Genomic DNA, 22,925 nt, shown 5'->3' with positions numbered 1-22,925 from the left:
CGGGTAAAGGCGTCCAGACTGTCGCAGATTAACGCTCCGCCTCTAATTCCGCCGTAGCCCAGGAGAGAGCTTGACCGGTGAGCAGTGTGATAATATACGCTACCTGTGCTGTCTCCGATGGAAATGATCGTGGTTGCAGCCGGAAAACGAGTAGACACTGGGTGATGAATTCCCGACAACCATCCGGTGATCCATCATAGCGAGCGGGCGCCTGCAGTCGTGGCTCATGAGACCGTTCCTGGACCCCGAACACCCCCCGACTCTCCTCTGCGTGGACCGCTGCTTCTCCTGTCACCGACTGAACTCCAGCCACTCCTTCTTGGGCTTGTCGGGCTGTGGCCAACGCCGACTGCGCCACCGCTTGGGATGAGCCGACGATCCCGTTGAGTCGGACTAACTCGGCGCTGACCAGCTGTTGATGTTCTTCCATCCGTGTCTGGGCCGCTCCCTGCGCCTGGAGCATCTCCATGATGGCCTCCATGGAACTCTGATGGTCAGGTCTTCTGTCAGGAATGGAGGTAGGTGAATTCCAATGGGTGAAGGCAATCACAGAGACGGAGAGTGTTTACTCTTGAACAGGTTCGACTTTAATAGTAAGAACACAGAGTAAATTCTAAGAGAGACAAATGCTAAATAGCACAGGTAGGAATAAGGTAAATAGGAGCTTATTGGAGGTCCAGAGTAGAACCATCCGTGTTATCCCTGAACGCAATTAGTGAAGACCTGACAATGAACAAGCAGAAGACAGGTAGGTTACATAGACACCAAATACCAACATTCCACACACACCCCCGTGACAGCCAATCAGGAACCACCCCTAAGTGACAGCACTAATTGACAGGGAAAGGACAGGTGACAAGCCCAGTGACAATTGCCAGGAATGTGGGTGGTCACCGACCTCAGTCGGTGTCCAGAACGTAACAGATACATGGTTTAGAAAGCCTTGGGCGACAGTTTATTACTTCTACTTATTAGAGCTGTTTTGCTGTTCTCTCCTGGGTTGCATGATGAGTCTATCATATTTCAGATAGGCCCATTCTCCCCTTGCTCTTGCAGCTCTCATCTGAGGTAGAAGTTCTTTACGTTTTTGGCGCACAGCATCCGAGAAGTCTTCATTCATATAAATGTTGGTGCCTTTTAGATTGTTAGCTTCACTAACATAGATCGTGGCCTCTTGCCATCACCATCAGCCGATGGCCTTCCAATACGGTGTGCTCGTTCTATTTCTATATGCTTTTGATCAATTTTCATTTTTTCACTTAAGATTTCTCTGAATTTCTTTTCAGAGTCTGACCAATTTTCGTCAGGTGATTCTGGGATGCCGTCAATGACAATGTTGTTTCTCCTGGACTGGTTTTCTAGATACTCAACTTTGTCCAGCCAGCGTTTGTTTTCAGCTTGAAGAGCCTCAGAGTTGGATTGAAGGTGTTTAATAGCACCAGTGGTCTCAGAATTAAGACTGACCTTCAATTCATCCACTTCTCTCTGAGAGTATTCAAGGCTCCTTTTAACCTCTTGCATTTCTCAATACGCGTATTGCTTGAGTCATTGATCATTTGCACAAAGCCCTTGAAACTGTTCTCTTGTTGCGTGATAAGGTCTTTATAGTAGGACTTTTGTTGGTCCAAAAGCTCACGAACAACTGAGAGAGAAATAAGGTCTTCTTCATTTTTCTTAGGTGGCATTTTATCAGATTGTCAATGCCCCTCTAGACAGTTAAACAGATTACAACTGGCCTGATGGTGACGCCTGGGCCTGGCCTGATGGTAAAGCCTGGGCCTGGCCTGGCCTGATGGTGGTAGCTGGGCTGGTGGAGCCTAGGCCTGGCCTGATGGTGAAGCCTGGGCCTGGCCTGATGGTGGTAGCTGGGCTGGTGAGGCTTGGGCCTGGTCTGATGGTGAAGCCTGGGCCTGGCCTGATGGTGGTAGCTGGGCTGGTGGTGAAGCCTGGGCCTGGCCTGATGGTGGTAGCTGGGCCTCTGCTGAAGCCTGGTCCTGGTGGAAGTAGGGCCTCTGCTGAAGCCTAGTCCTGGTGGAAGTAGGGCCTCTGCTGAAGCCTGGTCTTGGTGGAAGTAGGGCCTCTGCTGAAACCTGGTCCTGGTGGAAGTAGGGCCTCTGCTGAAGCCTGTGCCTAGCCTGGTTGAATTAGATCCTCTGCTGAGGCCTGGGCTTGGTGGAAGTAGGGCCTCTACTGAAGCATGGGCCTGGCCTGGTGGATGTAGAACCACTGTTGCAGCCTGGGTCTGGCCTGGTGGAAGCAGGACCACTGCTGGGCTTGGTTTGGTTAAAGCTGAGTCTGGTCTCAATCTAGATTTCACAGATTCAACTTGATCTATTTAAAAATAAACACCTAAAAACCTCTGGTGAAGTTTTGGTCGATAAAACAGAGAGGATTAGCAAGATTTTGAAGAGATTGTCTCAAGGTTCCTCACAACACACTTCCTCGAGCGGCCATCTTGGTTTGATTTGATGATTTGATGGAACATGGACGTCAGATAGGGGGCATTATGGAACATGGACATCAGATAGGGGGCATTATGGAACATGTACATCAGATAGGGGGGCATTATGGAACATGTATGTCAGATAGGGGGCATTATGGAACGTGGACATCAGGTGGGGGGGCGTAATGGAACATTAACGTCAGATAGGGGGGGGGGGGGGGCGTTATGGAACATGGACGTCAGACAGGGGGGGGGGGTGGCGTTATGGAACATGGACGTCAGATAGGGGGCGTTATGGAACATGGACATCAGATAGGGGTGCGTTATGAAACATGGACATCAGATAGGGGGTGTTATGGAACATGGACATCATATAGGGGGTGTTATGGAACATGGACGTCAGATAGGGGGGCATTGACCCAGAAAAGGTTGAGAACCACTATGATAAATATTCCTGCACAATCACTGTTTCACTTAGAATATTTTACTTTGAACAATGGTGCAGATTGTACATCATGTTCTGTATCGTATGGTACTCACTACTCAGGCTGGTTGAGTTGTCAATCACAATAAAGATCTCTATCTATCTATCTATGTCATTGTATCTGAGGTGGGACATATTTCTACTTGACTTGAGGCATGTCGTTGCTCTGCTGGATCTGTCAACTAGTCAACTGATTGAACAATAGATCTTTTCTTTGTGCATTTGAAGATATGTGGTTGTGTGGTTCGTTTTAAGCGAGTGGAACTGGCTTATTTGAGACACATTGCAATGTTTTAAAAGGGTTCATGAAAATTATATAGTGTGTATTCTTATATGTGCACCGTTTGTAGGGTTTGACAAGACTGTATGAAGGAGTGACTTGTACTTGTAAATTGTTTGAGCAAGAAAACTATAATATTCAGGTTATACCTTAAAAAGTTACCATAACGAAGGTTATCCTATAACCCTAGTTATATGAGTAGATAAAGAGCGCTCTGCTCTATGGGAAATCCCCTTTAGCATAGGGCTACTTGAAAGAATTTAGCTACAATGCACCTGCACCTGTCCGGCCACGCCCACTCTCGCCCATGCACTTAAGAGAGGGGTGTGACCGTACTTCTGCTCTTCCCTAGTCTTGACCATCATCCGGAAGACAATTAGGGGTCCTCAGCAGTGGCGGCCGGTCCCTGGTGGAGAGAGAAGGAAAAGAAGAAATTGTGTTTTTTGATTTTAGATTTTGGACCCCTAAAAATAAACTAAACATGTTTAAAATGAATAATAATTACTAATTTTAAGTATGTTTGTGTTTAAAATGCACAATAACGTTAATATAGCAAATATGCATCATTGTTTTGTACGTGCTATTTTCCCCCCTCCTTTTTCCTCCGATTTTCTCCCATCCCAATGTTAGTCGTTATGCCAATTCCCAATCCCCTTCCTGGTCGCTGCGCACTTACCCCCCACAGTCGGTCTGGGAGAGTGGAGGCTATCACGTGCTTCCTCCGACACACGTCTAGCCAATCAACCGCTTCTTTTCACCTGGCAGCGCGGACTCTCACTGAGAGCGTGTAACATGTGGAAGGATCACACTACCGCCCTTAGATCCTATCCGCGCATAGCAGGCACCCCGACCGAACTGTAGGAGTCGCTGTTTACAACGACCCGGACCCACCCCGCCAGCTTCTCCCACCCTCTAATACTGCCAATTGTATCAGTGTGAACGGCCAGCCAAGCTGGTGACAACCCCGGAGCTGTGAGCTGGATTCGAACAGGCGAATCCAGCGTCTCCGGGGTTGGTGACGAACGCAATCTCCGCTACGCCACCTGACCGCCCTCCCCCCTCGTTTGTGATTGACGTCACTCTCTCATAGAAATCTACCTCCAAACCTGGGCGCTTAACGATCAAGCAAATACATTTTGCCTATCAAGGGTCATCAAATAATATGATCTATGGGGGCGTGGCTTTCTAGCGCTCAAACAAAGCAAGCAGTCACGCACTAGTGCGCCACTCTGTGTTGTCACTCGTCACCAGTCGTCAAACAGAAAAGACTTGCCGCTTCGAGGAGCCGAGGAGTATTTTCATTTTCGATTTCTAGCTAGTGTGGGATATAGTGGATATCCTGAAGAAAGTGATCAGTCAACCGAGATCCAGTTAATAAGGTTTATTAGCCAGACAGATCAAATATATACAGGTAGTTAGAGAAAATGGCTGAATAGCTCTCGCGCGTCTCTACAATTCGTAGCCGCATTTCTGCAGACCCCTCTCTGATTGGTTAAGCTCCATTTCTGCAGACCCCTCTCTGATTGGTTGAGCGAAGCCCCTCTCTGATTGGTTTAGCTCGTCACGCCGTAAAAGGCGGATGTAATGTTATCATATCAAGAAGATAAGCAGAAATGTACTACCAGATTCGCGTATAACGTTATTTATTTCGCGTGACTTCGCGGTTTATTCCATTATATAACATAACGTTGTTATTTCGCAGTTATTTCGCGGTTTATTCACATAACTTATATTGTTTACACTGTCTTTCTTCTATTATAACCCTCCCAAATCATATTCAGAAAGTATCAGAGAGACTTCTATTGACCAAGGAATTAGTTATTATTTCGCGGTTTATTCACATAACTTTATATTGTTTACACTGTCTTTCTTCTATTATAACCCTCCCAAATCATATTCAGAAAGTTTATTATTGGTTAATGACAAACCAATTAATCCTATCCAACATAATATGTGTAAAGGCACACACAACATATTCCAGTTAACGGTATATTTGTTTAATGATTCGTTATGGCGTAATCAATACTTCCATGCGTATAAATTGCGTTCGCGACCTCCATGTTTTGGGGCTATTCATCAGAAAACTCGGATCCGGGATTCGGCTCCCATCCGTCGGGCAACAACTGTGGGTTTTCAGCCTCTCTCTCCGGAGCTTAACGGAGTTTCGACTCCTGGCTGGAGGAGCTTGTCGCGGCTCATGCGCATGCGCGCGCTCGGCCAATCAGAGAGGGGTCTGCAGAAATGGCCTCAACCAATCAGAGAGGGGTCTGCAGAAATGCGGCTACGAATTGTAGAGACGCGGCTCTCGCCCAGGTGATCATCTGAAATCGCTCAGGTAGAGAAGGCTGAATCTTTGTGAGGAGGGGGATTATATAGTGTGAAGGGGGAGGGGGGGCCCCATTTGATAGGTCAAATGAGTGGGGGGGGGGGACAAAGGATAGGGGGCAAAGGAGAAGGGAGGGGGATGTCTTTACATGGAAGTTGGGGGCTCCTCAATATATTATTCCACACTAGCTACCATGGATAATTCTGTTAAATCCCTCAAAGCAACACCCACCCCCTCCTCCCAGCATTCCCACCCCCGCTCATTACGTCAAACCTGGAGGCCACACCAGCCAGAGATCTGTCAAGCGGCCGCCTCCAGGCCCGACAAGCCCACCACCAGCCCCCCACCTCCTCCTCCCTCTGTGCTTGTTATTGGATCCTCCATGGTGCGCCATGTCACTGTTTCTAAGGGTGAAACCTGCTCCTTCTCCGGTGCTAAGGTCCTGGATATCAACGCCTGCATCACCAACCTCATCGAAGACCGTCCACAAATCTCCTCCGTCATCATACACATTGGGGCCAATGACATCAGGCACAAACAGTCAGAGGTGCTCAAAGAAGGTTATAACACACTGATCACCACCGTGGCTGCAACTGGTAAAATACTCATCGTCTCCGGCCCCTTTCCATCTCCAAGATACACAGACATGATCTTCAGTCGCGTCCGGGACGTGTGAATACTTTCCCCAAGGCAGTTGTCCTTCAGCGTTCGGTTTGCGCTGCCTGATTGGCCACTGACGCTTCTCTCAGTGCCCAATCGCGTTGCGCCTAGCTTTCAGTTCCACAGCCCAAGTCCTCGCCCATTTCCTCACGCGCTATTCATATCAATCGACATCACATCAATATATAAATAACGTATTGTTTTCATCTCTCACATCAATAGTCCTCGCCCATTTCCTCGTATTGTTTTCATCTCTCTATATTAACGTAACGCGCTATTCATATCAATCGACATCACATCAATATATAAATAACGTATTGTCTTCATCTCTCACATCAATAGTCCTCGCCCATTTCCTCGTATTGTTTTCATCTCTCTATATTAACGTAGCCCATTTCCTCGTATTGTTTTCATCTCTCTATATTAACGTAACGCGCTATTCATATCAATCGACATCACATTAATATATAAATAACGTATTGTTTTTAACGTTAGGCTATTGAGTTAGTATATTGTGCACGGCACATTAGCGAGTTAGGCGATAGGTAGTTAGTTTTAGTATATTGTGCACGGCGGTAGCAGTTTTAGTATATTGTGCACGGCGGTAGCGAGTTGAGTGATAGTGAGTTGAGTGATAGTTAGTTTTAGTATATGATGCACGGCGGTAGCGAGTTGAGTGATAGTAGTATATTGAGCAAGTAGTTAGGCGATAGTAGGGCTAATGCGATTGGGCGCTGAGAGAAGCGTCAGTGGCCAATCAGGCCGCGTAAACCAAACGCGGAAGGACAACTGCCTTGGGGAAAGTATTCACGCGTCCGGGACCTCCATATCTGGCTTAAGGCATACTACTGCATCTCCAAACACATCACCAGTGTTGTGCTAGTTACTGAAAAATAGTAACTCAGTTACTTTACTAGTTACTTCATTTCAAAGTAACTTCGTTACTGTACTAGTTACTTACACCCAAAAGTAATGAGTTACTGTGAAAAGTAACTATTTAGTTATTTAAAATAAAAATAAAAAAAAATTGCTCAAGTCCCATGCCCCATATACTCAAAATCGGTTGATCAACTTGACAGTTTCCATTCACATCACCGAACTCTGCTAAGCAATGTGGTCTAGAGCGTTTCATTATATATTCCCTCCCCGCCGTATGTATATTTCTCTCCCACCCACCCACCCCCTCCTAATGTACAGTCCCCTCCCCATCATATGTATATACTCTGTCAGGATCTAGGGGTAACAGTACTGTATATTTGAATACCGCTTATGTCCCGGGAAGTATCGAATACTCTTCTCAACTCCCGGGTAAAGGCGTCCAGACTGTCGCAGATTAACGCTCCGCCTCTAATTCCGCCGTAGCCCAGGAGAGAGCTTGACCGGTGAGCAGTGTGATAATATACGCTACCTGTGCTGTCTCCGATGGAAATGATCGTGGTTGCAGCCGGAAAACGAGTAGACACTGGGTGATGAATTCCCGACAACCATCCGGTGATCCATCATAGCGAGCGGGCGCCTGCAGTCGTGGCTCATGAGACCGTTCCTGGACCCCGAACACCCCCCGACTCTCCTCTGCGTGGACCGCTGCTTCTCCTGTCACCGACTGAACTCCAGCCACTCCTTCTTGGGCTTGTCGGGCTGTGGCCAACGCCGACTGCGCCACCGCTTGGGATGAGCCGACGATCCCGTTGAGTCAGACTAACTCGGCGCTGACCAGCTGTTGATGTTCTTCCATCCGTGTCTGGGCCGCTCCCTGCGCCTGGAGCATCTCCATGATGGCCTCCATGGAACTCTGATGGTCAGGTCTTCTGTCAGGAATGGAGGTAGGTGAATTCCAATGGGTGAAGGCAATCACAGAGACGGAGAGTGTTTACTCTTGAACAGGTTCGACTTTAATAGTAAGAACACAGAGTAAATTCTAAGAGAGACAAATGCTAAATAGCACAGGTAGGAATAAGGTAAATAGGAGCTTATTGGAGGTCCAGAGTAGAACCATCCGTGTTATCCCCGAACGCAATTAGTGAAGACCTGACAATGAACAAGCAGAAGACAGGTAGGTTACATAGACACCAAATACCAACATTCCACACACACCCCCGTGACAGCCAATCAGGAACCACCCCTAAGTGACAGCACTAATTGACAGGGAAAGGACAGGTGACAAGCCCAGTGACAATTGCCAGGAATGTGGGTGGTCACCGACCTCAGTCGGTGTCCAGAACGTAACAGATACATGGTTTAGAAAGCCTTGGGCGACAGTTTATTACTTCTACTTATTAGAGCTGTTTTGCTGTTCTCTCCTGGGTTGCATGATGAGTCTATCATATTTCAGATAGGCCCATTCTCCCCTTGCTCTTGCAGCTCTCATCTGAGGTAGAAGTTCTTTACGTTTTTGGCGCACAGCATCCGAGAAGTCTTCATTCATATAAATGTTGGTGCCTTTTAGATTGTTAGCTTCACTAACATAGATCGTGGCCTCTTGCCATCACCATCAGCCGATGGCCTTCCAATACGGTGTGCTCGTTCTATTTCTATATGCTTTTGATAAATTTTCATTTTTTCACTTAAGATTTCTCTGAATTTCTTTTCAGAGTCTGACCAATTTTTGTCAGGTGATTCTGGGATGCCGTCAATGACAATGTTGTTTCTCCTGGACTGGTTTTCTAGATACTCAACTTTGTCCAGCCAGCGTTTGTTTTCAGCTTGAAGAGCCTCAGAGTTGGATTGAAGGTGTTTAATAGCACCAGTGGTCTCAGAATTAAGACTGACCTTCAATTCATCCACTTCTCTCTGAGAGTATTCAAGGCTCCTTTTAACCTCTTGCATTTCTCAATACGCGTATTGCTTGAGTCATTGATCATTTGCACAAAGCCCTTGAAACTGTTCTCTTGTTGCGTGATAAGGTCTTTATAGTAGGACTTTTGTTGGTCCAAAAGCTCACGAACAACTGAGAGAGAAATAAGGTCTTCTTCATTTTTCTTAGGTGGCATTTTATCAGATTGTCAATGCCCCTCTAGACAGTTAAACAGATTACAACTGGCCTGATGGTGACGCCTGGGCCTGGCCTGATGGTAAAGCCTGGGCCTGGCCTGGCCTGATGGTGGTAGCTGGGCTGGTGGAGCCTAGGCCTGGCCTGATGGTGAAGCCTGGGCCTGGCCTGATGGTGGTAGCTGGGCTGGTGAGGCTTGGGCCTGGTCTGATGGTGAAGCCTGGGCCTGGCCTGATGGTGGTAGCTGGGCTGGTGGTGAAGCCTGGGCCTGGCCTGATGGTGGTAGCTGGGCCTCTGCTGAAGCCTGGTCCTGGTGGAAGTAGGGCCTCTGCTGAAGCCTAGTCCTGGTGGAAGTAGGGCCTCTGCTGAAGCCTGGTCTTGGTGGAAGTAGGGCCTCTGCTGAAACCTGGTCCTGGTGGAAGTAGGGCCTCTGCTGAAGCCTGTGCCTAGCCTGGTTGAATTAGATCCTCTGCTGAGGCCTGGGCTTGGTGGAAGTAGGGCCTCTACTGAAGCATGGGCCTGGCCTGGTGGATGTAGAACCACTGTTGCAGCCTGGGTCTGGCCTGGTGGAAGCAGGACCACTGCTGGGCTTGGTTTGGTTAAAGCTGAGTCTGGTCTCAATCTAGATTTCACAGATTCAACTTGATCTATTTAAAAATAAACACCTAAAAACCTCTGGTGAAGTTTTGGTCGATAAAACAGAGAGGATTAGCAAGATTTTGAAGAGATTGTCTCAAGGTTCCTCACAACACACTTCCTCGAGCGGCCATCTTGGTTTGATTTGATGATTTGATGGAACATGGACGTCAGATAGGGGGCATTATGGAACATGGACATCAGATAGGGGGCATTATGGAACATGTACATCAGATAGGGGGGCATTATGGAACATGTATGTCAGATAGGGGGCATTATGGAACGTGGACATCAGGTGGGGGGGCGTAATGGAACATTAACGTCAGATAGGGGGGGGGGGGGGGGGGGCGTTATGGAACATGGACGTCAGACAGGGGGGGGGGGGTGGCGTTATGGAACATGGACGTCAGATAGGGGGCGTTATGGAACATGGACATCAGATAGGGGTGCGTTATGAAACATGGACATCAGATAGGGGGTGTTATGGAACATGGACATCATATAGGGGGTGTTATGGAACATGGACGTCAGATAGGGGGGCATTGACCCAGAAAAGGTTGAGAACCACTATGATAAATATTCCTGCACAATCACTGTTTCACTTAGAATATTTTACTTTGAACAATGGTGCAGATTGTACATCATGTTCTGTATCGTATGGTACTCACTACTCAGGCTGGTTGAGTTGTCAATCACAATAAAGATCTCTATCTATCTATCTATGTCATTGTATCTGAGGTGGGACATATTTCTACTTGACTTGAGGCATGTCGTTGCTCTGCTGGATCTGTCAACTAGTCAACTGATTGAACAATAGATCTTTTCTTTGTGCATTTGAAGATATGTGGTTGTGTGGTTCGTTTTAAGCGAGTGGAACTGGCTTATTTGAGACACATTGCAATGTTTTAAAAGGGTTCATGAAAATTATATAGTGTGTATTCTTATATGTGCACCGTTTGTAGGGTTTGACAAGACTGTATGAAGGAGTGACTTGTACTTGTAAATTGTTTGAGCAAGAAAACTATAATATTCAGGTTATACCTTAAAAAGTTACCATAACGAAGGTTATCCTATAACCCTAGTTATATGAGTAGATAAAGAGCGCTCTGCTCTATGGGAAATCCCCTTTAGCATAGGGCTACTTGAAAGAATTTAGCTACAATGCACCTGCACCTGTCCGGCCACGCCCACTCTCGCCCATGCACTTAAGAGAAAGGTGTGACCGTACTTCTGCTCTTCCCTAGTCTTGACCATCATCCGGAAGACAATTAGGGGTCCTCAGCAGTGGCGGCCGGTCCCTGGTGGAGAGAGAAGGAAAAGAAGAAATTGTGTTTTTTGATTTTAGATTTTGGACCCCTAAAAATAAACTAAACATGTTTAAAATGAATAATAATTACTAATTTTAAGTATGTTTGTGTTTAAAATGCACAATAACGTTAATATAGCAAATATGCATCATTGTTTTGTACGTGCTATTTTCCCCCCTCCTTTTTCCTCCGATTTTCTCCCATCCCAATGTTAGTCGTTATGCCAATTCCCAATCCCCTTCCTGGTCGCTGCGCACTTACCCCCCACAGTCGGTCTGGGAGAGTGGAGGCTATCACGTGCTTCCTCCGACACACGTCTAGCCAATCAACCGCTTCTTTTCACCTGGCAGCGCGGACTCTCACTGAGAGCGTGTAACATGTGGAAGGATCACACTACCGCCCTTAGATCCTATCCGCGCATAGCAGGCACCCCGACCGAACTGTAGGAGTCGCTGTTTACAACGACCCGGACCCACCCCGCCAGCTTCTCCCACCCTCTAATACTGCCAATTGTATCAGTGTGAACGGCCAGCCAAGCTGGTGACAACCCCGGAGCTGTGAGCTGGATTCGAACAGGCGAATCCAGCGTCTCCGGGGTTGGTGACGAACGCAATCTCCGCTACGCCACCTGACCGCCCTCCCCCCTCGTTTGTGATTGACGTCACTCTCTCATAGAAATCTACCTCCAAACCTGGGCGCTTAACGATCAAGCAAATACATTTTGCCTATCAAGGGTCATCAAATAATATGATCTATGGGGGCGTGGCTTTCTAGCGCTCAAACAAAGCAAGCAGTCACGCACTAGTGCGCCACTCTGTGTTGTCACTCGTCACCAGTCGTCAAACAGAAAAGACTTGCCGCTTCGAGGAGCCGAGGAGTATTTTCATTTTCGATTTCTAGCTAGTGTGGGATATAGTGGATATCCTGAAGAAAGTGATCAGTCAACCGAGATCCAGTTAATAAGGTTTATTAGCCAGACAGATCAAATATATACAGGTAGTTAGAGAAAATGGCTGAATAGCTCTCGCGCGTCTCTACAATTCGTAGCCGCATTTCTGCAGACCCCTCTCTGATTGGTTAAGCTCCATTTCTGCAGACCCCTCTCTGATTGGTTGAGCGAAGCCCCTCTCTGATTGGTTTAGCTCGTCACGCCGTAAAAGGCGGATGTAATGTTATCATATCAAGAAGATAAGCAGAAATGTACTACCAGATTCGCGTATAACGTTATTTATTTCGCGTGACTTCGCGGTTTATTCCATTATATAACATAACGTTGTTATTTCGCAGTTATTTCGCGGTTTATTCACATAACTTATATTGTTTACACTGTCTTTCTTCTATTATAACCCTCCCAAATCATATTCAGAAAGTATCAGAGAGACTTCTATTGACCAAGGAATTAGTTATTATTTCGCGGTTTATTCACATAACTTTATATTGTTTACACTGTCTTTCTTCTATTATAACCCTCCCAAATCATATTCAGAAAGTTTATTATTGGTTAATGACAAACCAATTAATCCTATCCAACATAATATGTGTAAAGGCACACACAACATATTCCAGTTAACGGTATATTTGTTTAATGATTCGTTATGGCGTAATCAATACTTCCATGCGTATAAATTGCGTTCGCGACCTCCATGTTTTGGGGCTATTCATCAGAAAACTCGGATCCGGGATTCGGCTCCCATCCGTCGGGCAACAACTGTGGGTTTTCAGCCTCTCTCTCCGGAGCTTAACGGAGTTTCGACTCCTGGCTGGAGGAGCTTGTCGCGGCTCATGCGCATGCGCGCGCTCGGCCAATCAGAGAGGGGTCTGCAGAAATGGCCTCAACCAATCAGAGAGGGGTCTGCAGAAATGCGGCTACGAATTGTAGAGACGCGGCTCTCGCCCAGGTGATCATCTGAAATCGCTCAGGTAGAGAAGGCTGAATCTTTGTGAGGAGGGGGATTATATAGTGTGAAGGGGGAGGGGGGGCCCCATTTGATAGGTCAAATGAGTGGGGGGGGGGGGGGACACAGGATAGGGGGCAAAGGAGAAGGGAGGGGGATGTCTTTACATGGAAGTTGGGGGCTCCTCAATATATTATTCCACACTAGCTACCATGGATAATTCTGTTAAATCCCTCAAAGCAACACCCACCCCCTCCTCCCAGCATTCCCACCCCCGCTCATTACGTCAAACCTGGAGGCCACACCAGCCAGAGATCTGTCATGCGGCCGCCTCCAGGCCCGACAAGCCCACCACCAGCCCCCCACCTCCTCCTCCCTCTGTGCTTGTTATTGGATCCTCCATGGTGCGCCATGTCACTGTTTCTAAGGGTGAAACCTGCTCCTTCTCCGGTGCTAAGGTCCTGGATATCAACGCCTGCATCACCAACCTCATCGAAGACCGTCCACAAATCTCCTCCGTCATCATACACATTGGGGCCAATGACATCAGGCACAAACAGTCAGAGGTGCTCAAAGAAGGTTATAACACACTGATCACCACCGTGGCTGCAACTGGTAAAATACTCATCGTCTCCGGCCCCTTTCCATCTCCGAGATACACAGACATGATCTTCAGTCGCATCCGGGACGCGTGAATACTTTCCCCAAGGCAGTTGTCCTTCCGCGTTCGGTTTGCGCGGCCTGATTGGCCACTGACGCTTCTCTCAGCGCCCAAACGCGCTGCGCCTATAGCTTTCAGTTCCACAGCCCAAGTCCTCGCTCATTTCCTCGCGCGCTATTCATATCAATCGACATCACATCAATATATAAATAACGTATTGTTTTCATCTCTCACATCAATAGTCCTCGCCCATTTCCTCGTATTGTTTTCATCTCTCTATATTAACATAGCCCATTTCCTCGTATTGTTTTCATCTCTCTATATTAACGTAATGCGCTATTCATATCAATCGATATCACATCAATATATAAATAACGTATTGTTTTCATCTCTCACATCAATAGTCCTCGCCCATTTCCTCGTATTGTTTTCATCTCTCTATATTAACGTAGCCCATTTCCTCGTATTGTTTTCATCTCTCTATATTAACGTAACGCGCTATTCATATCAATCGACATCACATCAATATATAAATAACGTATTGTTTTCATCTCTCTATATTAACGTTAGGCTATTGAGTTAGTATATTGTGCACGGCGGTAGCGAGTTAGGCGATAGGTAGGTAGTTAGTTTTAGTATATTGTGCACGGCGGTAGCAGTTTTAGTATATTGTGCACGGCGGTAGCGAGTTGAGTGATAGTGAGTTGAGTGATAGTGAGTTGAGTGATAGTTAGTTTTAGTATATGATGCATGGCGGTAGCGAGTTGAGTGATAGTAGTATATTGAGCGAGTAGTTAGGCGATAGTAGGGCTAACGCGATTGGGCGCTGAGAGAAGCGTCAGTGGCCAATCAGGCCGCGTAAACCGAACGCGGAAGGACAACTGCCTTGGGGAAAGTATTCACACGTCCGGGACCTCCACATCTGGCTTAAGGCATACTGCATCCCAGTGATGCCACAGATTACTTGTAAAAGTAATCTGATTACTGATTACTGATTACTCCTTTAAAAAGTAATCTAAGTTACTTTACTGATTACTTGATTATCAGAGTAACTTAGTTACTTTGAAAGTAACTAGGTTACGAAGTCGTCGTCGTTCCCCCAACAGTTTTTTTTTAAACGCTTTATTGAAAGTGCATAAATTGTTTTTAACTTGTTTCTCTGCACATAACGTAAATTGTTAAACTAGTGCTTCAGCTTCTGTACCATCAAGTATGGTAAAGCAACAGTCTATGATGCTCACAGCATTAGAGCAGCCAGCCAGTGGTTTTACAAAACCAGTGTATCACATCACATCTAACAAATGCAGGCTGAACTATTCAATTATATCAACTGTAACTATTAAATTGTTTTTATAAATGTCTCTCTATAAACATACAATCAGTCTCTCTTTAACATGTAAATTAACTGTAAATCTGGCAAATAAGAGCTTTTGCTCTGCCACCATCAACCCTCCTGTACCTAGTCGAAGCGTCGGCTAGTGTTGTGATTCCAGATGCTTTCAATGCAATTGGATGTGCTGTTTTTAGCGGTAGACAGTATTTTGTTTCCTCCGCTGTGAAGTAGTGACTGAGGCTACGTTTAGACGAGCGTTTTGGGGTGGAATTCTGAACAGAAACCGCTAAAGTCATCTTGCGGTTTCACTTTTAATTTTGCCAAGCGTTTTGGGGTGGAATTCTCCGACGACGGAGCCCTGCTGTCACACGATTGGCGCATATGTCACATGACGTGCTGTGAAGACCCGCCCTACTCTGCCTCTAATTCGCAGACTGTGGATGGGGAATGTGATTGGACCAAAGCAGAAGTCACTCACAGACAGAGGGACCAGTCACGCCGCGGGACACATTCTTGTATTTAACCCTTTCACTGCCACACCACGTCACTCCCAAAAGAAAAACAGCTCAAAATGTATTTTTGACTGTCGAAAACGAAATAAAATACTGCATTCCGCCTGCATTATGAATTTATGATGAGATAGTAACGAAATAGTAATGCACAGCCACTTGGACAAGTAACTGCAATCAGATTACTGGCTTTTAAAGATTAACGCGTTAGATTACTATTTTCGGGGAAAAGTAATCAGATTACAATAACGCGTTACTTAGTAACACGTTACTGGCATCACTGTGCATCTCCAAACACATCACCTACATTGACAACTTCCTGGCCTTCTGGACGAATATAAATATCTTTGCGAAAGACGGTCTCCACCTTAACTGGGCTGGTGCTCGTCTGCTCTCCCTCTCCATGGAGCTCACCCTGAAATCTCTTTCCTGGTGCCCCTGTCCTTGGATCAGAAAGAGAAAGGACTGATGTAAGGTTAGTCCGATCGTCACTGACTCAATCCGACAACGCAGCCCACCTCTACTCATGTCTCAGCCTGACCCAGGACTAGGTAACACACATCTTCACCTCTCCTCTCCTCCACAGGTAGTAGTAACATCAAATTAAATATAAAAGATAAAGCTAAAATAGTAAATTATTTACATAAAGTGTCTTGTGTGTAGTGTATGTGCATGTTAAGGTGCTTGAGTGTGTGTGTGTGTGTGTGTGTGTGTGTGTGTGTGTGTGTGTGTGTGTGTGTGTGTGTGTGTGTGTGTGTGTGTGTGTGTGTGTGTGTGTGTGCGCGCGCGTGCGTGCGTGTGTGTGTGTGTGTCCAACAACAATAAGTAGTAGTACGATAAATTCAATTAAATATCAAAATGAGGTAAGATAAAATAAAATAGTAAATTTCTACAGAAAGTGTCTTGGGTAAAAATGTACACTGTGTGTATCTTAACTCATTCACGGCCACTAGCTATCGCCATCTGCACTGTTTGGCGCCAGCGTTAATGACCATTTGTTTGCAGACCCATCGTGTGTTCTGTATTATAGCTATGGAGACAATAGTACGTATGGCTCATTTTACAGGCATTGTTCATAGTCCATTACTGACTAATCAGCTCAGTCAGTTTTGTTACATGCTACACGCTAAACAGCGCCCCATTTCCGGAATAATCCAGTCTTTTTCCATAGATCGCGAGATAGGGCGCATTATGCAATATGCCCGAATCGTTCTGGTTGATTCCCTGAAACCCCAAATACTCCCAAATCAAAGGTATATAACATGTACATATGTACCTTCACAAAATCATCAATCATCAAGGTGGGGTGGGGGGGTAACTGTACATTGTATTATCGACGAAACCTTATTTGGTCCCAAGAAGAGGGTCTTGTGTATTATTTGGTTAGGACATTTACTGTACATTGGAGGGGGTTGGGTTAGGACATTTACAGGGGCCAGTTTCGAATTGCAGTCTCCCGTAGGTGCTCTTTGAGAGTGGTTTTGAAAGTGGGACTGGGTCCCCTCCCTCCCCTCAGACTGGGATCCCCTCCCTCCACTCAGACTGGGCTCCCCTCCCTCCACTCAGACAGTAGGTGGGCTCCCCTCCCTCCCCTCAGACTGGGCTCCCCTCCCTCCACTCAGACAGCAGGTGGGCTCCCCTCCCTCCACTCAGATTGGGCTCCCCTCCCTCCACTCAGACTGGGTTACCCTCCCTCCACTCAGACTGGGCTCCCCTCCCTCCACTCAGACTGGGCTCCCCTCCCTCCACTCAGACTGGGTTACCCTCCCTCCACTCAGACTGGGCTCCCCTCCCTCCACTCAGACTGGGTTACCCTCCCTCCACTCAGACTGGGCTCCCCTCCCTCCACTCAGACTGGGTTACCCTCCCTCCACTCAGACTGGGCTCCCCTCCCTCCACTTCCAAAAATATAATACTGGTCTCAAATCTACACTGTTTTGCAGAGAATGTGATGAATTGGAAGACAGTGATATATCAGCCCTTAACGAACCTAGAATCTTCCCTTGCTCACGGATTTGGTGGCTTAGAACTCAAAGAGCAGGTCTATACAAGTTATAACAAACAATATATTCTCCTGTTTTCTTGTCGAGAAACATCCTTTTGAAGTCTCTTGAAACTTGTGAAACAATAAATGTTTTGTGCACTCAAAACATTGTTTGCCAGGTCTGACGTCCGGTTAACCTGAAGTCAGGTGTGGTAGTTGTAGTCCGGACAGAGCCTCTGAACCAGCCTGTAGTCCGTGCTGTAGAAGGACACGTAGATACAGATGACCTGGAAGGGCTTGGAGCACATCCAGGTCACGTGGCTCTGCGTCTGATCCAGGGCGCAGGTCTTGGAGGGGTCGTAGTTGCACAGCGTCACCTTCCTGTGGCGCTCCACCCGCTCGTAGTGCACTCTGCAGTTGAAGGTCTTGGAGTCCTTGGGGTGGACCACGCTCTGGCGCTCCAGGTCGAACTCCACCTCCTTGGCGGGCGGGACGAGGCTGAGGGAGATGTTGCCTTCGCCCGTGCTGTTGTGGCGGACGTAGACGCCAAGGGACCCGTTGCCGTGGTCCACGATCTTCCCCGCGATCAGCAGGTTCAGCTTCACCGTCTTGACGTTGGAGTAGAAGTCGCCACCCCGGCCGAACATCGTGGAGAACTTCGACGTCTCGCGGACTTTCAGGGCGGGGCGAAGCGTAATGCGTAGAGAGCGATCGGGAAGCTTGATCCGTAGAGAGGGATCGGGAAGCTTGATCCGTAGAGAGGGATCGGGAAGCTTGATCCGTAGAGAGGGATCGGCTGAGTGAGAGGTGACTCCCGGCGTCTCGCCAGACTCCTGCTTCGGAGAGGGCCGGGAGGAGGGCTGCAGGGAGGAGGGCTGGGAGGAGGAGGAGGGCTGCAGGGAGGAGGGCTGGAGGGAGGAGGGCTGCAGGGAGGAGGGCTGCAGGGAGGAGGGCTGGAGGGAGGAGGGCTGCAGGGAGGAGGGCTGCAGGGAGGAGGAGGGCTGCAGGGAGGAGGGCTGGAGGGAGGAGGGCCGGAAGGAGGGCTGCAGGGAGGAGGGCTGGGAGGAGGAGGGCTGCAGGGAGGAGGGCTGGAGGGAGGAGGGCCGGGAGGAGGGCTGCAGGGAGGATGGGCTGGAGGGAGGAGGGCTGGGAGGAGGAGGGCTGCAGAGAGGAGGGCTGGAGGGAGGAGGGCCGGGAGGAGGGCTGGAGGGAGGAGGGCTGGAGGGAGGAGGGCTGCAGGAGGAGGGCTGCAGGGAGGAGGGCTGCAGGAGGAGGGCTGGAGGGAGGAGGGCTGCAGGGAGGAGGGCTGCAGGGAGGAGGGCTGGGAGGAGGAGGGCTGCAGGGAGAGGGCTGGAGGGAGGGGGCTGCAGGGAGGAGGGCTGGAGGGAGGAGGGCCGGGAGGAGGGCTGCAGGGAGGAGGGCCGGGAGGAGGAGGGCCGGGAGGAGGGCTGCAGGGAGGAGGGCTGCAGGGAGGAGGGCTGCAGGGAGGAGGACTGGGAGGAGGAGGGCTGCAGGGAGGAGGCCTGGGAGGAGGAGGGCTGCAGGGAGGAGGGCTGGAGGGAGGAGAGGGCTGCAGGGAGGAGGGCGGCAGGGAGGAGGGCTGCAGGGAGGAGGACTGGAGGAGGAGGGCTGCAGGGAGAGGGCTGCAGGAGGAGGGCTGGAGGGAGGAGGAGGGGCTGCAGGGAGGAGGGCTGGAGGAGGAGGACTGGAGGGAGGAGGAGGCTGCAGGGAGGAGGGCTGCAGGGAGGAGGGCTGGAGGGAGGAGGGCCGGAAGGAGGCTGCAGGGAGGAGGGCTGGGAGGAGGAGGGCTGCAGGGGAGGAGGGCTGGAGGGAGGAGGGCTGCAGGGAGGAGGGCTGGAGGGAGGAGGGCTGCAGGGAGGAGGGCTGCAGGGAGGAGGGCTGCAGGGAGGAGGGCTGGGAGGAGGAGGGCTGCAGGGAGGAGGGCTGGGAGGAGGAGGGCTGCAGGGAGGAGGGCTGCAGGGAGGAGGGCTGGAGGGAGGAGGGCTGGAGGGAGGAGGGCTGGACGGGAGGAGGGCTGCAGGGAGGAGGGCTGGGAGGAGGAGGGCTGCAGGGAGGAGGGCTGCAGGGAGGAGGGCTGGAGGGAGGAGGGCTGCAGGGAGGAGGGCTGGAGGGAGGAGGGCTGGAGGGAGGAGGGCTGGGAGGAGGGCTGGAGGGAGGAGGGCTGGACGGGAAGCTTGCCGTTTTGGCTCAGACTCTTGGGCTGTGTCCAGTGCTTCAGTGGAGAAGGCTCTTGCTTCCTGTTGCTGTCAGTGTATTTGTCCTGCGTCTGGTCGTGGCCAAGAACCAACTATGGAGAGGAGATTAGAGAGAAGATATTGTAAATGAGATGGAAGTGAAGAGAAATTGACAAAAGGAAATGATGGAAACAAAATAGAGCAGAAAGGGTTGAGCACTCTTTGCTTCCTCTCAGTCCTTGTGTTCATGTTGAACCCAAACAAAGAGCCATTTTTAACTCTTGCCAATGAAAGAAAAAGTTGCATTAGCACATTTTCCATTTTCCTCACCTGTTGAAGGACGTATTGCACCTGCATACTGACTCTAACTAATGTGACTGTAATATCATGTTTATTGTAATTTTTACATTGACACGGGAGCACGAGATGCAGCACTCAGGTCTCGGTTATAGCCATTTGATACTCGATAAACTAGAATAAATACTGATCCTCATGATAGACATACAAAATAAAAATCCAGTAAAGACGAATCATTCAATAAAAACAACGAATTAATTCATCATCATCATTTTATTTATCCGTACATGGAATCACCACAGTCCAACAGTACATATTCACATAATAACGAATCCATTCAATAAAAACCTAGTCTAATTCAGTAAAAACTGATTTAATTCAATAAAACGAATTTGATAAAAACGTATTTGATTCACTGATTAAAAGAGAGATGAAAGTGCCATAAAGTGCTACGGTGCAGTGTGCAGAGGCATGGCAGTGATGAGCTGCGATGAACTGTTCAGTAGTCTCACAGCATCCGGGAAGAAGCTATTCTTCAGCCTGGTGGTTCTTGCCACGGATGCTGCGCAGCCTCCTGCCTGAAGGGAGGGTTAGGGTCACCCAGCCGTGGGCATGGTGAGTGGGGACTCTAATATGACTGTATTATTTATGACTCTAATATGACTGTATTATGACTCTAATATGACTGTATTATGACTCTAATATGACTCTCTCTATCACAGGTTTGATACTAGTTTGTCTACTCACCACACAAATGGTCCCTTTCAGAAGCATCCAGACGAGGCACTGTCTGCTGTGTGTCTCCATCCCGTCAGAAGATCCACGGTCCTCTAGGGTCTAGAACCTTCCTCTAGGGTCCAGAACCTTCCTCTAGGGTCCAGAACTGTCCTCTTGGGTCCAGAACTCTCCTCTCTGGTCCAGAATTCTCCTCTTGGGTCCAGAACTCTCCTCTCTGGTCCAGAACTGTCCTCTATGGTCCAGAACTGTCCTCTATGGTCCAGAACTGTCCTCTACTACTAGGGTCCAGACGCTCTGAGTGACTAACTCCGGGAAGCTGCTGCACATCATTGTTCTCCACCTTTTCACCAAAGGTTCCACGGTAACTGGAAATATCCCCTGGAAGACGAGCGTCGATATTCCCACACAGATCCAGGACCTGTCTGCCAGCATAGAGTCTATATTCCCACACAGATCCAGGACCAGTCTGCCAGCACAGAGTCTATATTCCCACACAGATCCAGGACCAGTCTGCCAGCACAGAGTCTATATTCCCACACAGATCCAGGACCTGTCTGCCAGCACAGAGTCTATATTCCCACACAGATCCAGGACCTGTCTGCCAGCACAGAGTCTATATTCCCACACAGATCCAGGACCAGTCTGCCAGCACAGAGTCTATATTCCCACACAGATCCAGGACCAGTCTGCCAGCACAGAGTCTATATTCCCACACAGATCCAGGACCTGTCTGCCAACACAGAGTCTATATTCCCACACAGATCCAGGACCTGTCTGCCAGCACAGAGTCTATATTCCCACACAGATCCAGGACCTGTCTGCCAGCACAGAGTCTATATTCCCACACAGATCCAGGACCTGTCTGCCAGCACAGAGTCTATATTCCCACACAGATCCAGGACCTGTCTGCCAGCACAGAGTCTATATTCCCACACAGATCCAGGACCTGTCTGCCAGCACAGCGCTGCCTTGGAGCCTCCGCCTCTCTGTGTGAAGCTGAGAGCAGTTCCACGTTTTAAACTCCCAACGCTGCTCCCCCCCCTCTCTCATCCCCCCCCCTCCCAGTGTTGCTCCCCCTACCCCCCCCCCCCTCTCTCTCATATCATCCACCACCCCACCCCACTGTTGCTCCCTCTACCCCCCTCTCTCTCATATCCCGGACCCCCCCCCCCCCTCCTCCCAGATAATAGATAATAGAGTGATGTTGATGTTGGCCTGATTGATTGATTTAAAACTTTAATTAACAGATTGCAGAATGGGTACAGTACAGTACGGCTCAATACACACAATTGTTAAGGGGATGCAGACCAGAGAAAGACTTTCGTCTTGTTTACATCAGGGTCCCCCATTTTCAATTCATAATAACATTTATGACATACATGACATACAGATATACAGTACTGTTACATTTGTGACATACAAGATATGCAAATATACAGTACTGTTAAACAGATCCTAACAGTAAATATATACATACGAGGGGAAGGAAACTGTACATTAGGAGGGGGTGGGTGTGTGGGAGGGGGGTTCTGGAAATAACGTTGTAAATGAAGAGAGGAGTGGAAGTGGGATTGTTTTGAAATGTTATTTTACCTGATGTAATTTTCATGTATGGAGTGCAGGACGGTTCCGTTTTCCAGTAGAACGGGTCCGTTCAAGTCACGTCTGAAATGTTATATTATATTCGGTGGGCGAACTTAATAGAATGGGAATATAATTAATAGAATGGGAATGGATCCAATCCTACCTGGAGGGGAGAGAACAGATGGTGGAGGTAAACGGTACTCTACCCCCCCCTCCCCTCACAGTGAGCTGTGGTGTTTCACAAGGAAGCATACTAGGACCACTACTGTTCCTAATTTATGCAAATGACATGTCGTCAGCTTGTGACTGCAACTTGTTCCTGTTCGCGGACGACTCAGCCCTGCTGGTCTCTGACAAGAACAAGTTACAGGTTGAAAAAACCCTCAGCTCAGAACTCGGCAGAATCTGCACCTGGCTCGCTGATAACAAACTATCAGTACACCTGGGTAAAACAGAGTCCATTCTCTTCGGATCAAATAACAAACTCAGCAAGACCGACGGCTTCTCAGTTACAGTGGGTGACAATATTGTCACAAGGAAAGAAGAAATTACCTACCTGGGTTCCATCCTAGAGGCAAATCTCTCCTGTGACAAAATGGCATCC

The 22,925-nt window shown here is 48.5% G+C and overlaps 1 protein-coding gene across 1 annotated transcript; it reads right to left on the bottom strand.

Annotated features, from left to right (window-relative positions):
* Positions 1-17,710: 17,710 nt before the first annotated feature.
* Positions 17,711-18,154, bottom strand: LOC311235476 (neurexophilin-1-like; the record flags this gene model as incomplete). Its single annotated transcript, XM_084322939.1, has 1 exon — positions 17,711-18,154. One exon carries the CDS (start codon positions 18,152-18,154, stop codon positions 17,711-17,713), a length of 444 nt encoding a protein of 147 aa, XP_084179065.1.
* Between the last annotated feature and the right edge of the window lie 4,771 nt (positions 18,155-22,925).

This window comes from Notolepis coatsorum (assembly GCF_963971535.1).
Source record: "Notolepis coatsorum genome assembly, chromosome: 10".
In the NCBI taxonomy this organism is placed as follows: domain Eukaryota; kingdom Metazoa; phylum Chordata; class Actinopteri; order Aulopiformes; family Paralepididae; genus Notolepis; species Notolepis coatsorum.
Note: the sequence above shows the minus strand (reverse complement) of the source record. Positions and strands in the feature narration are given on the sequence as shown.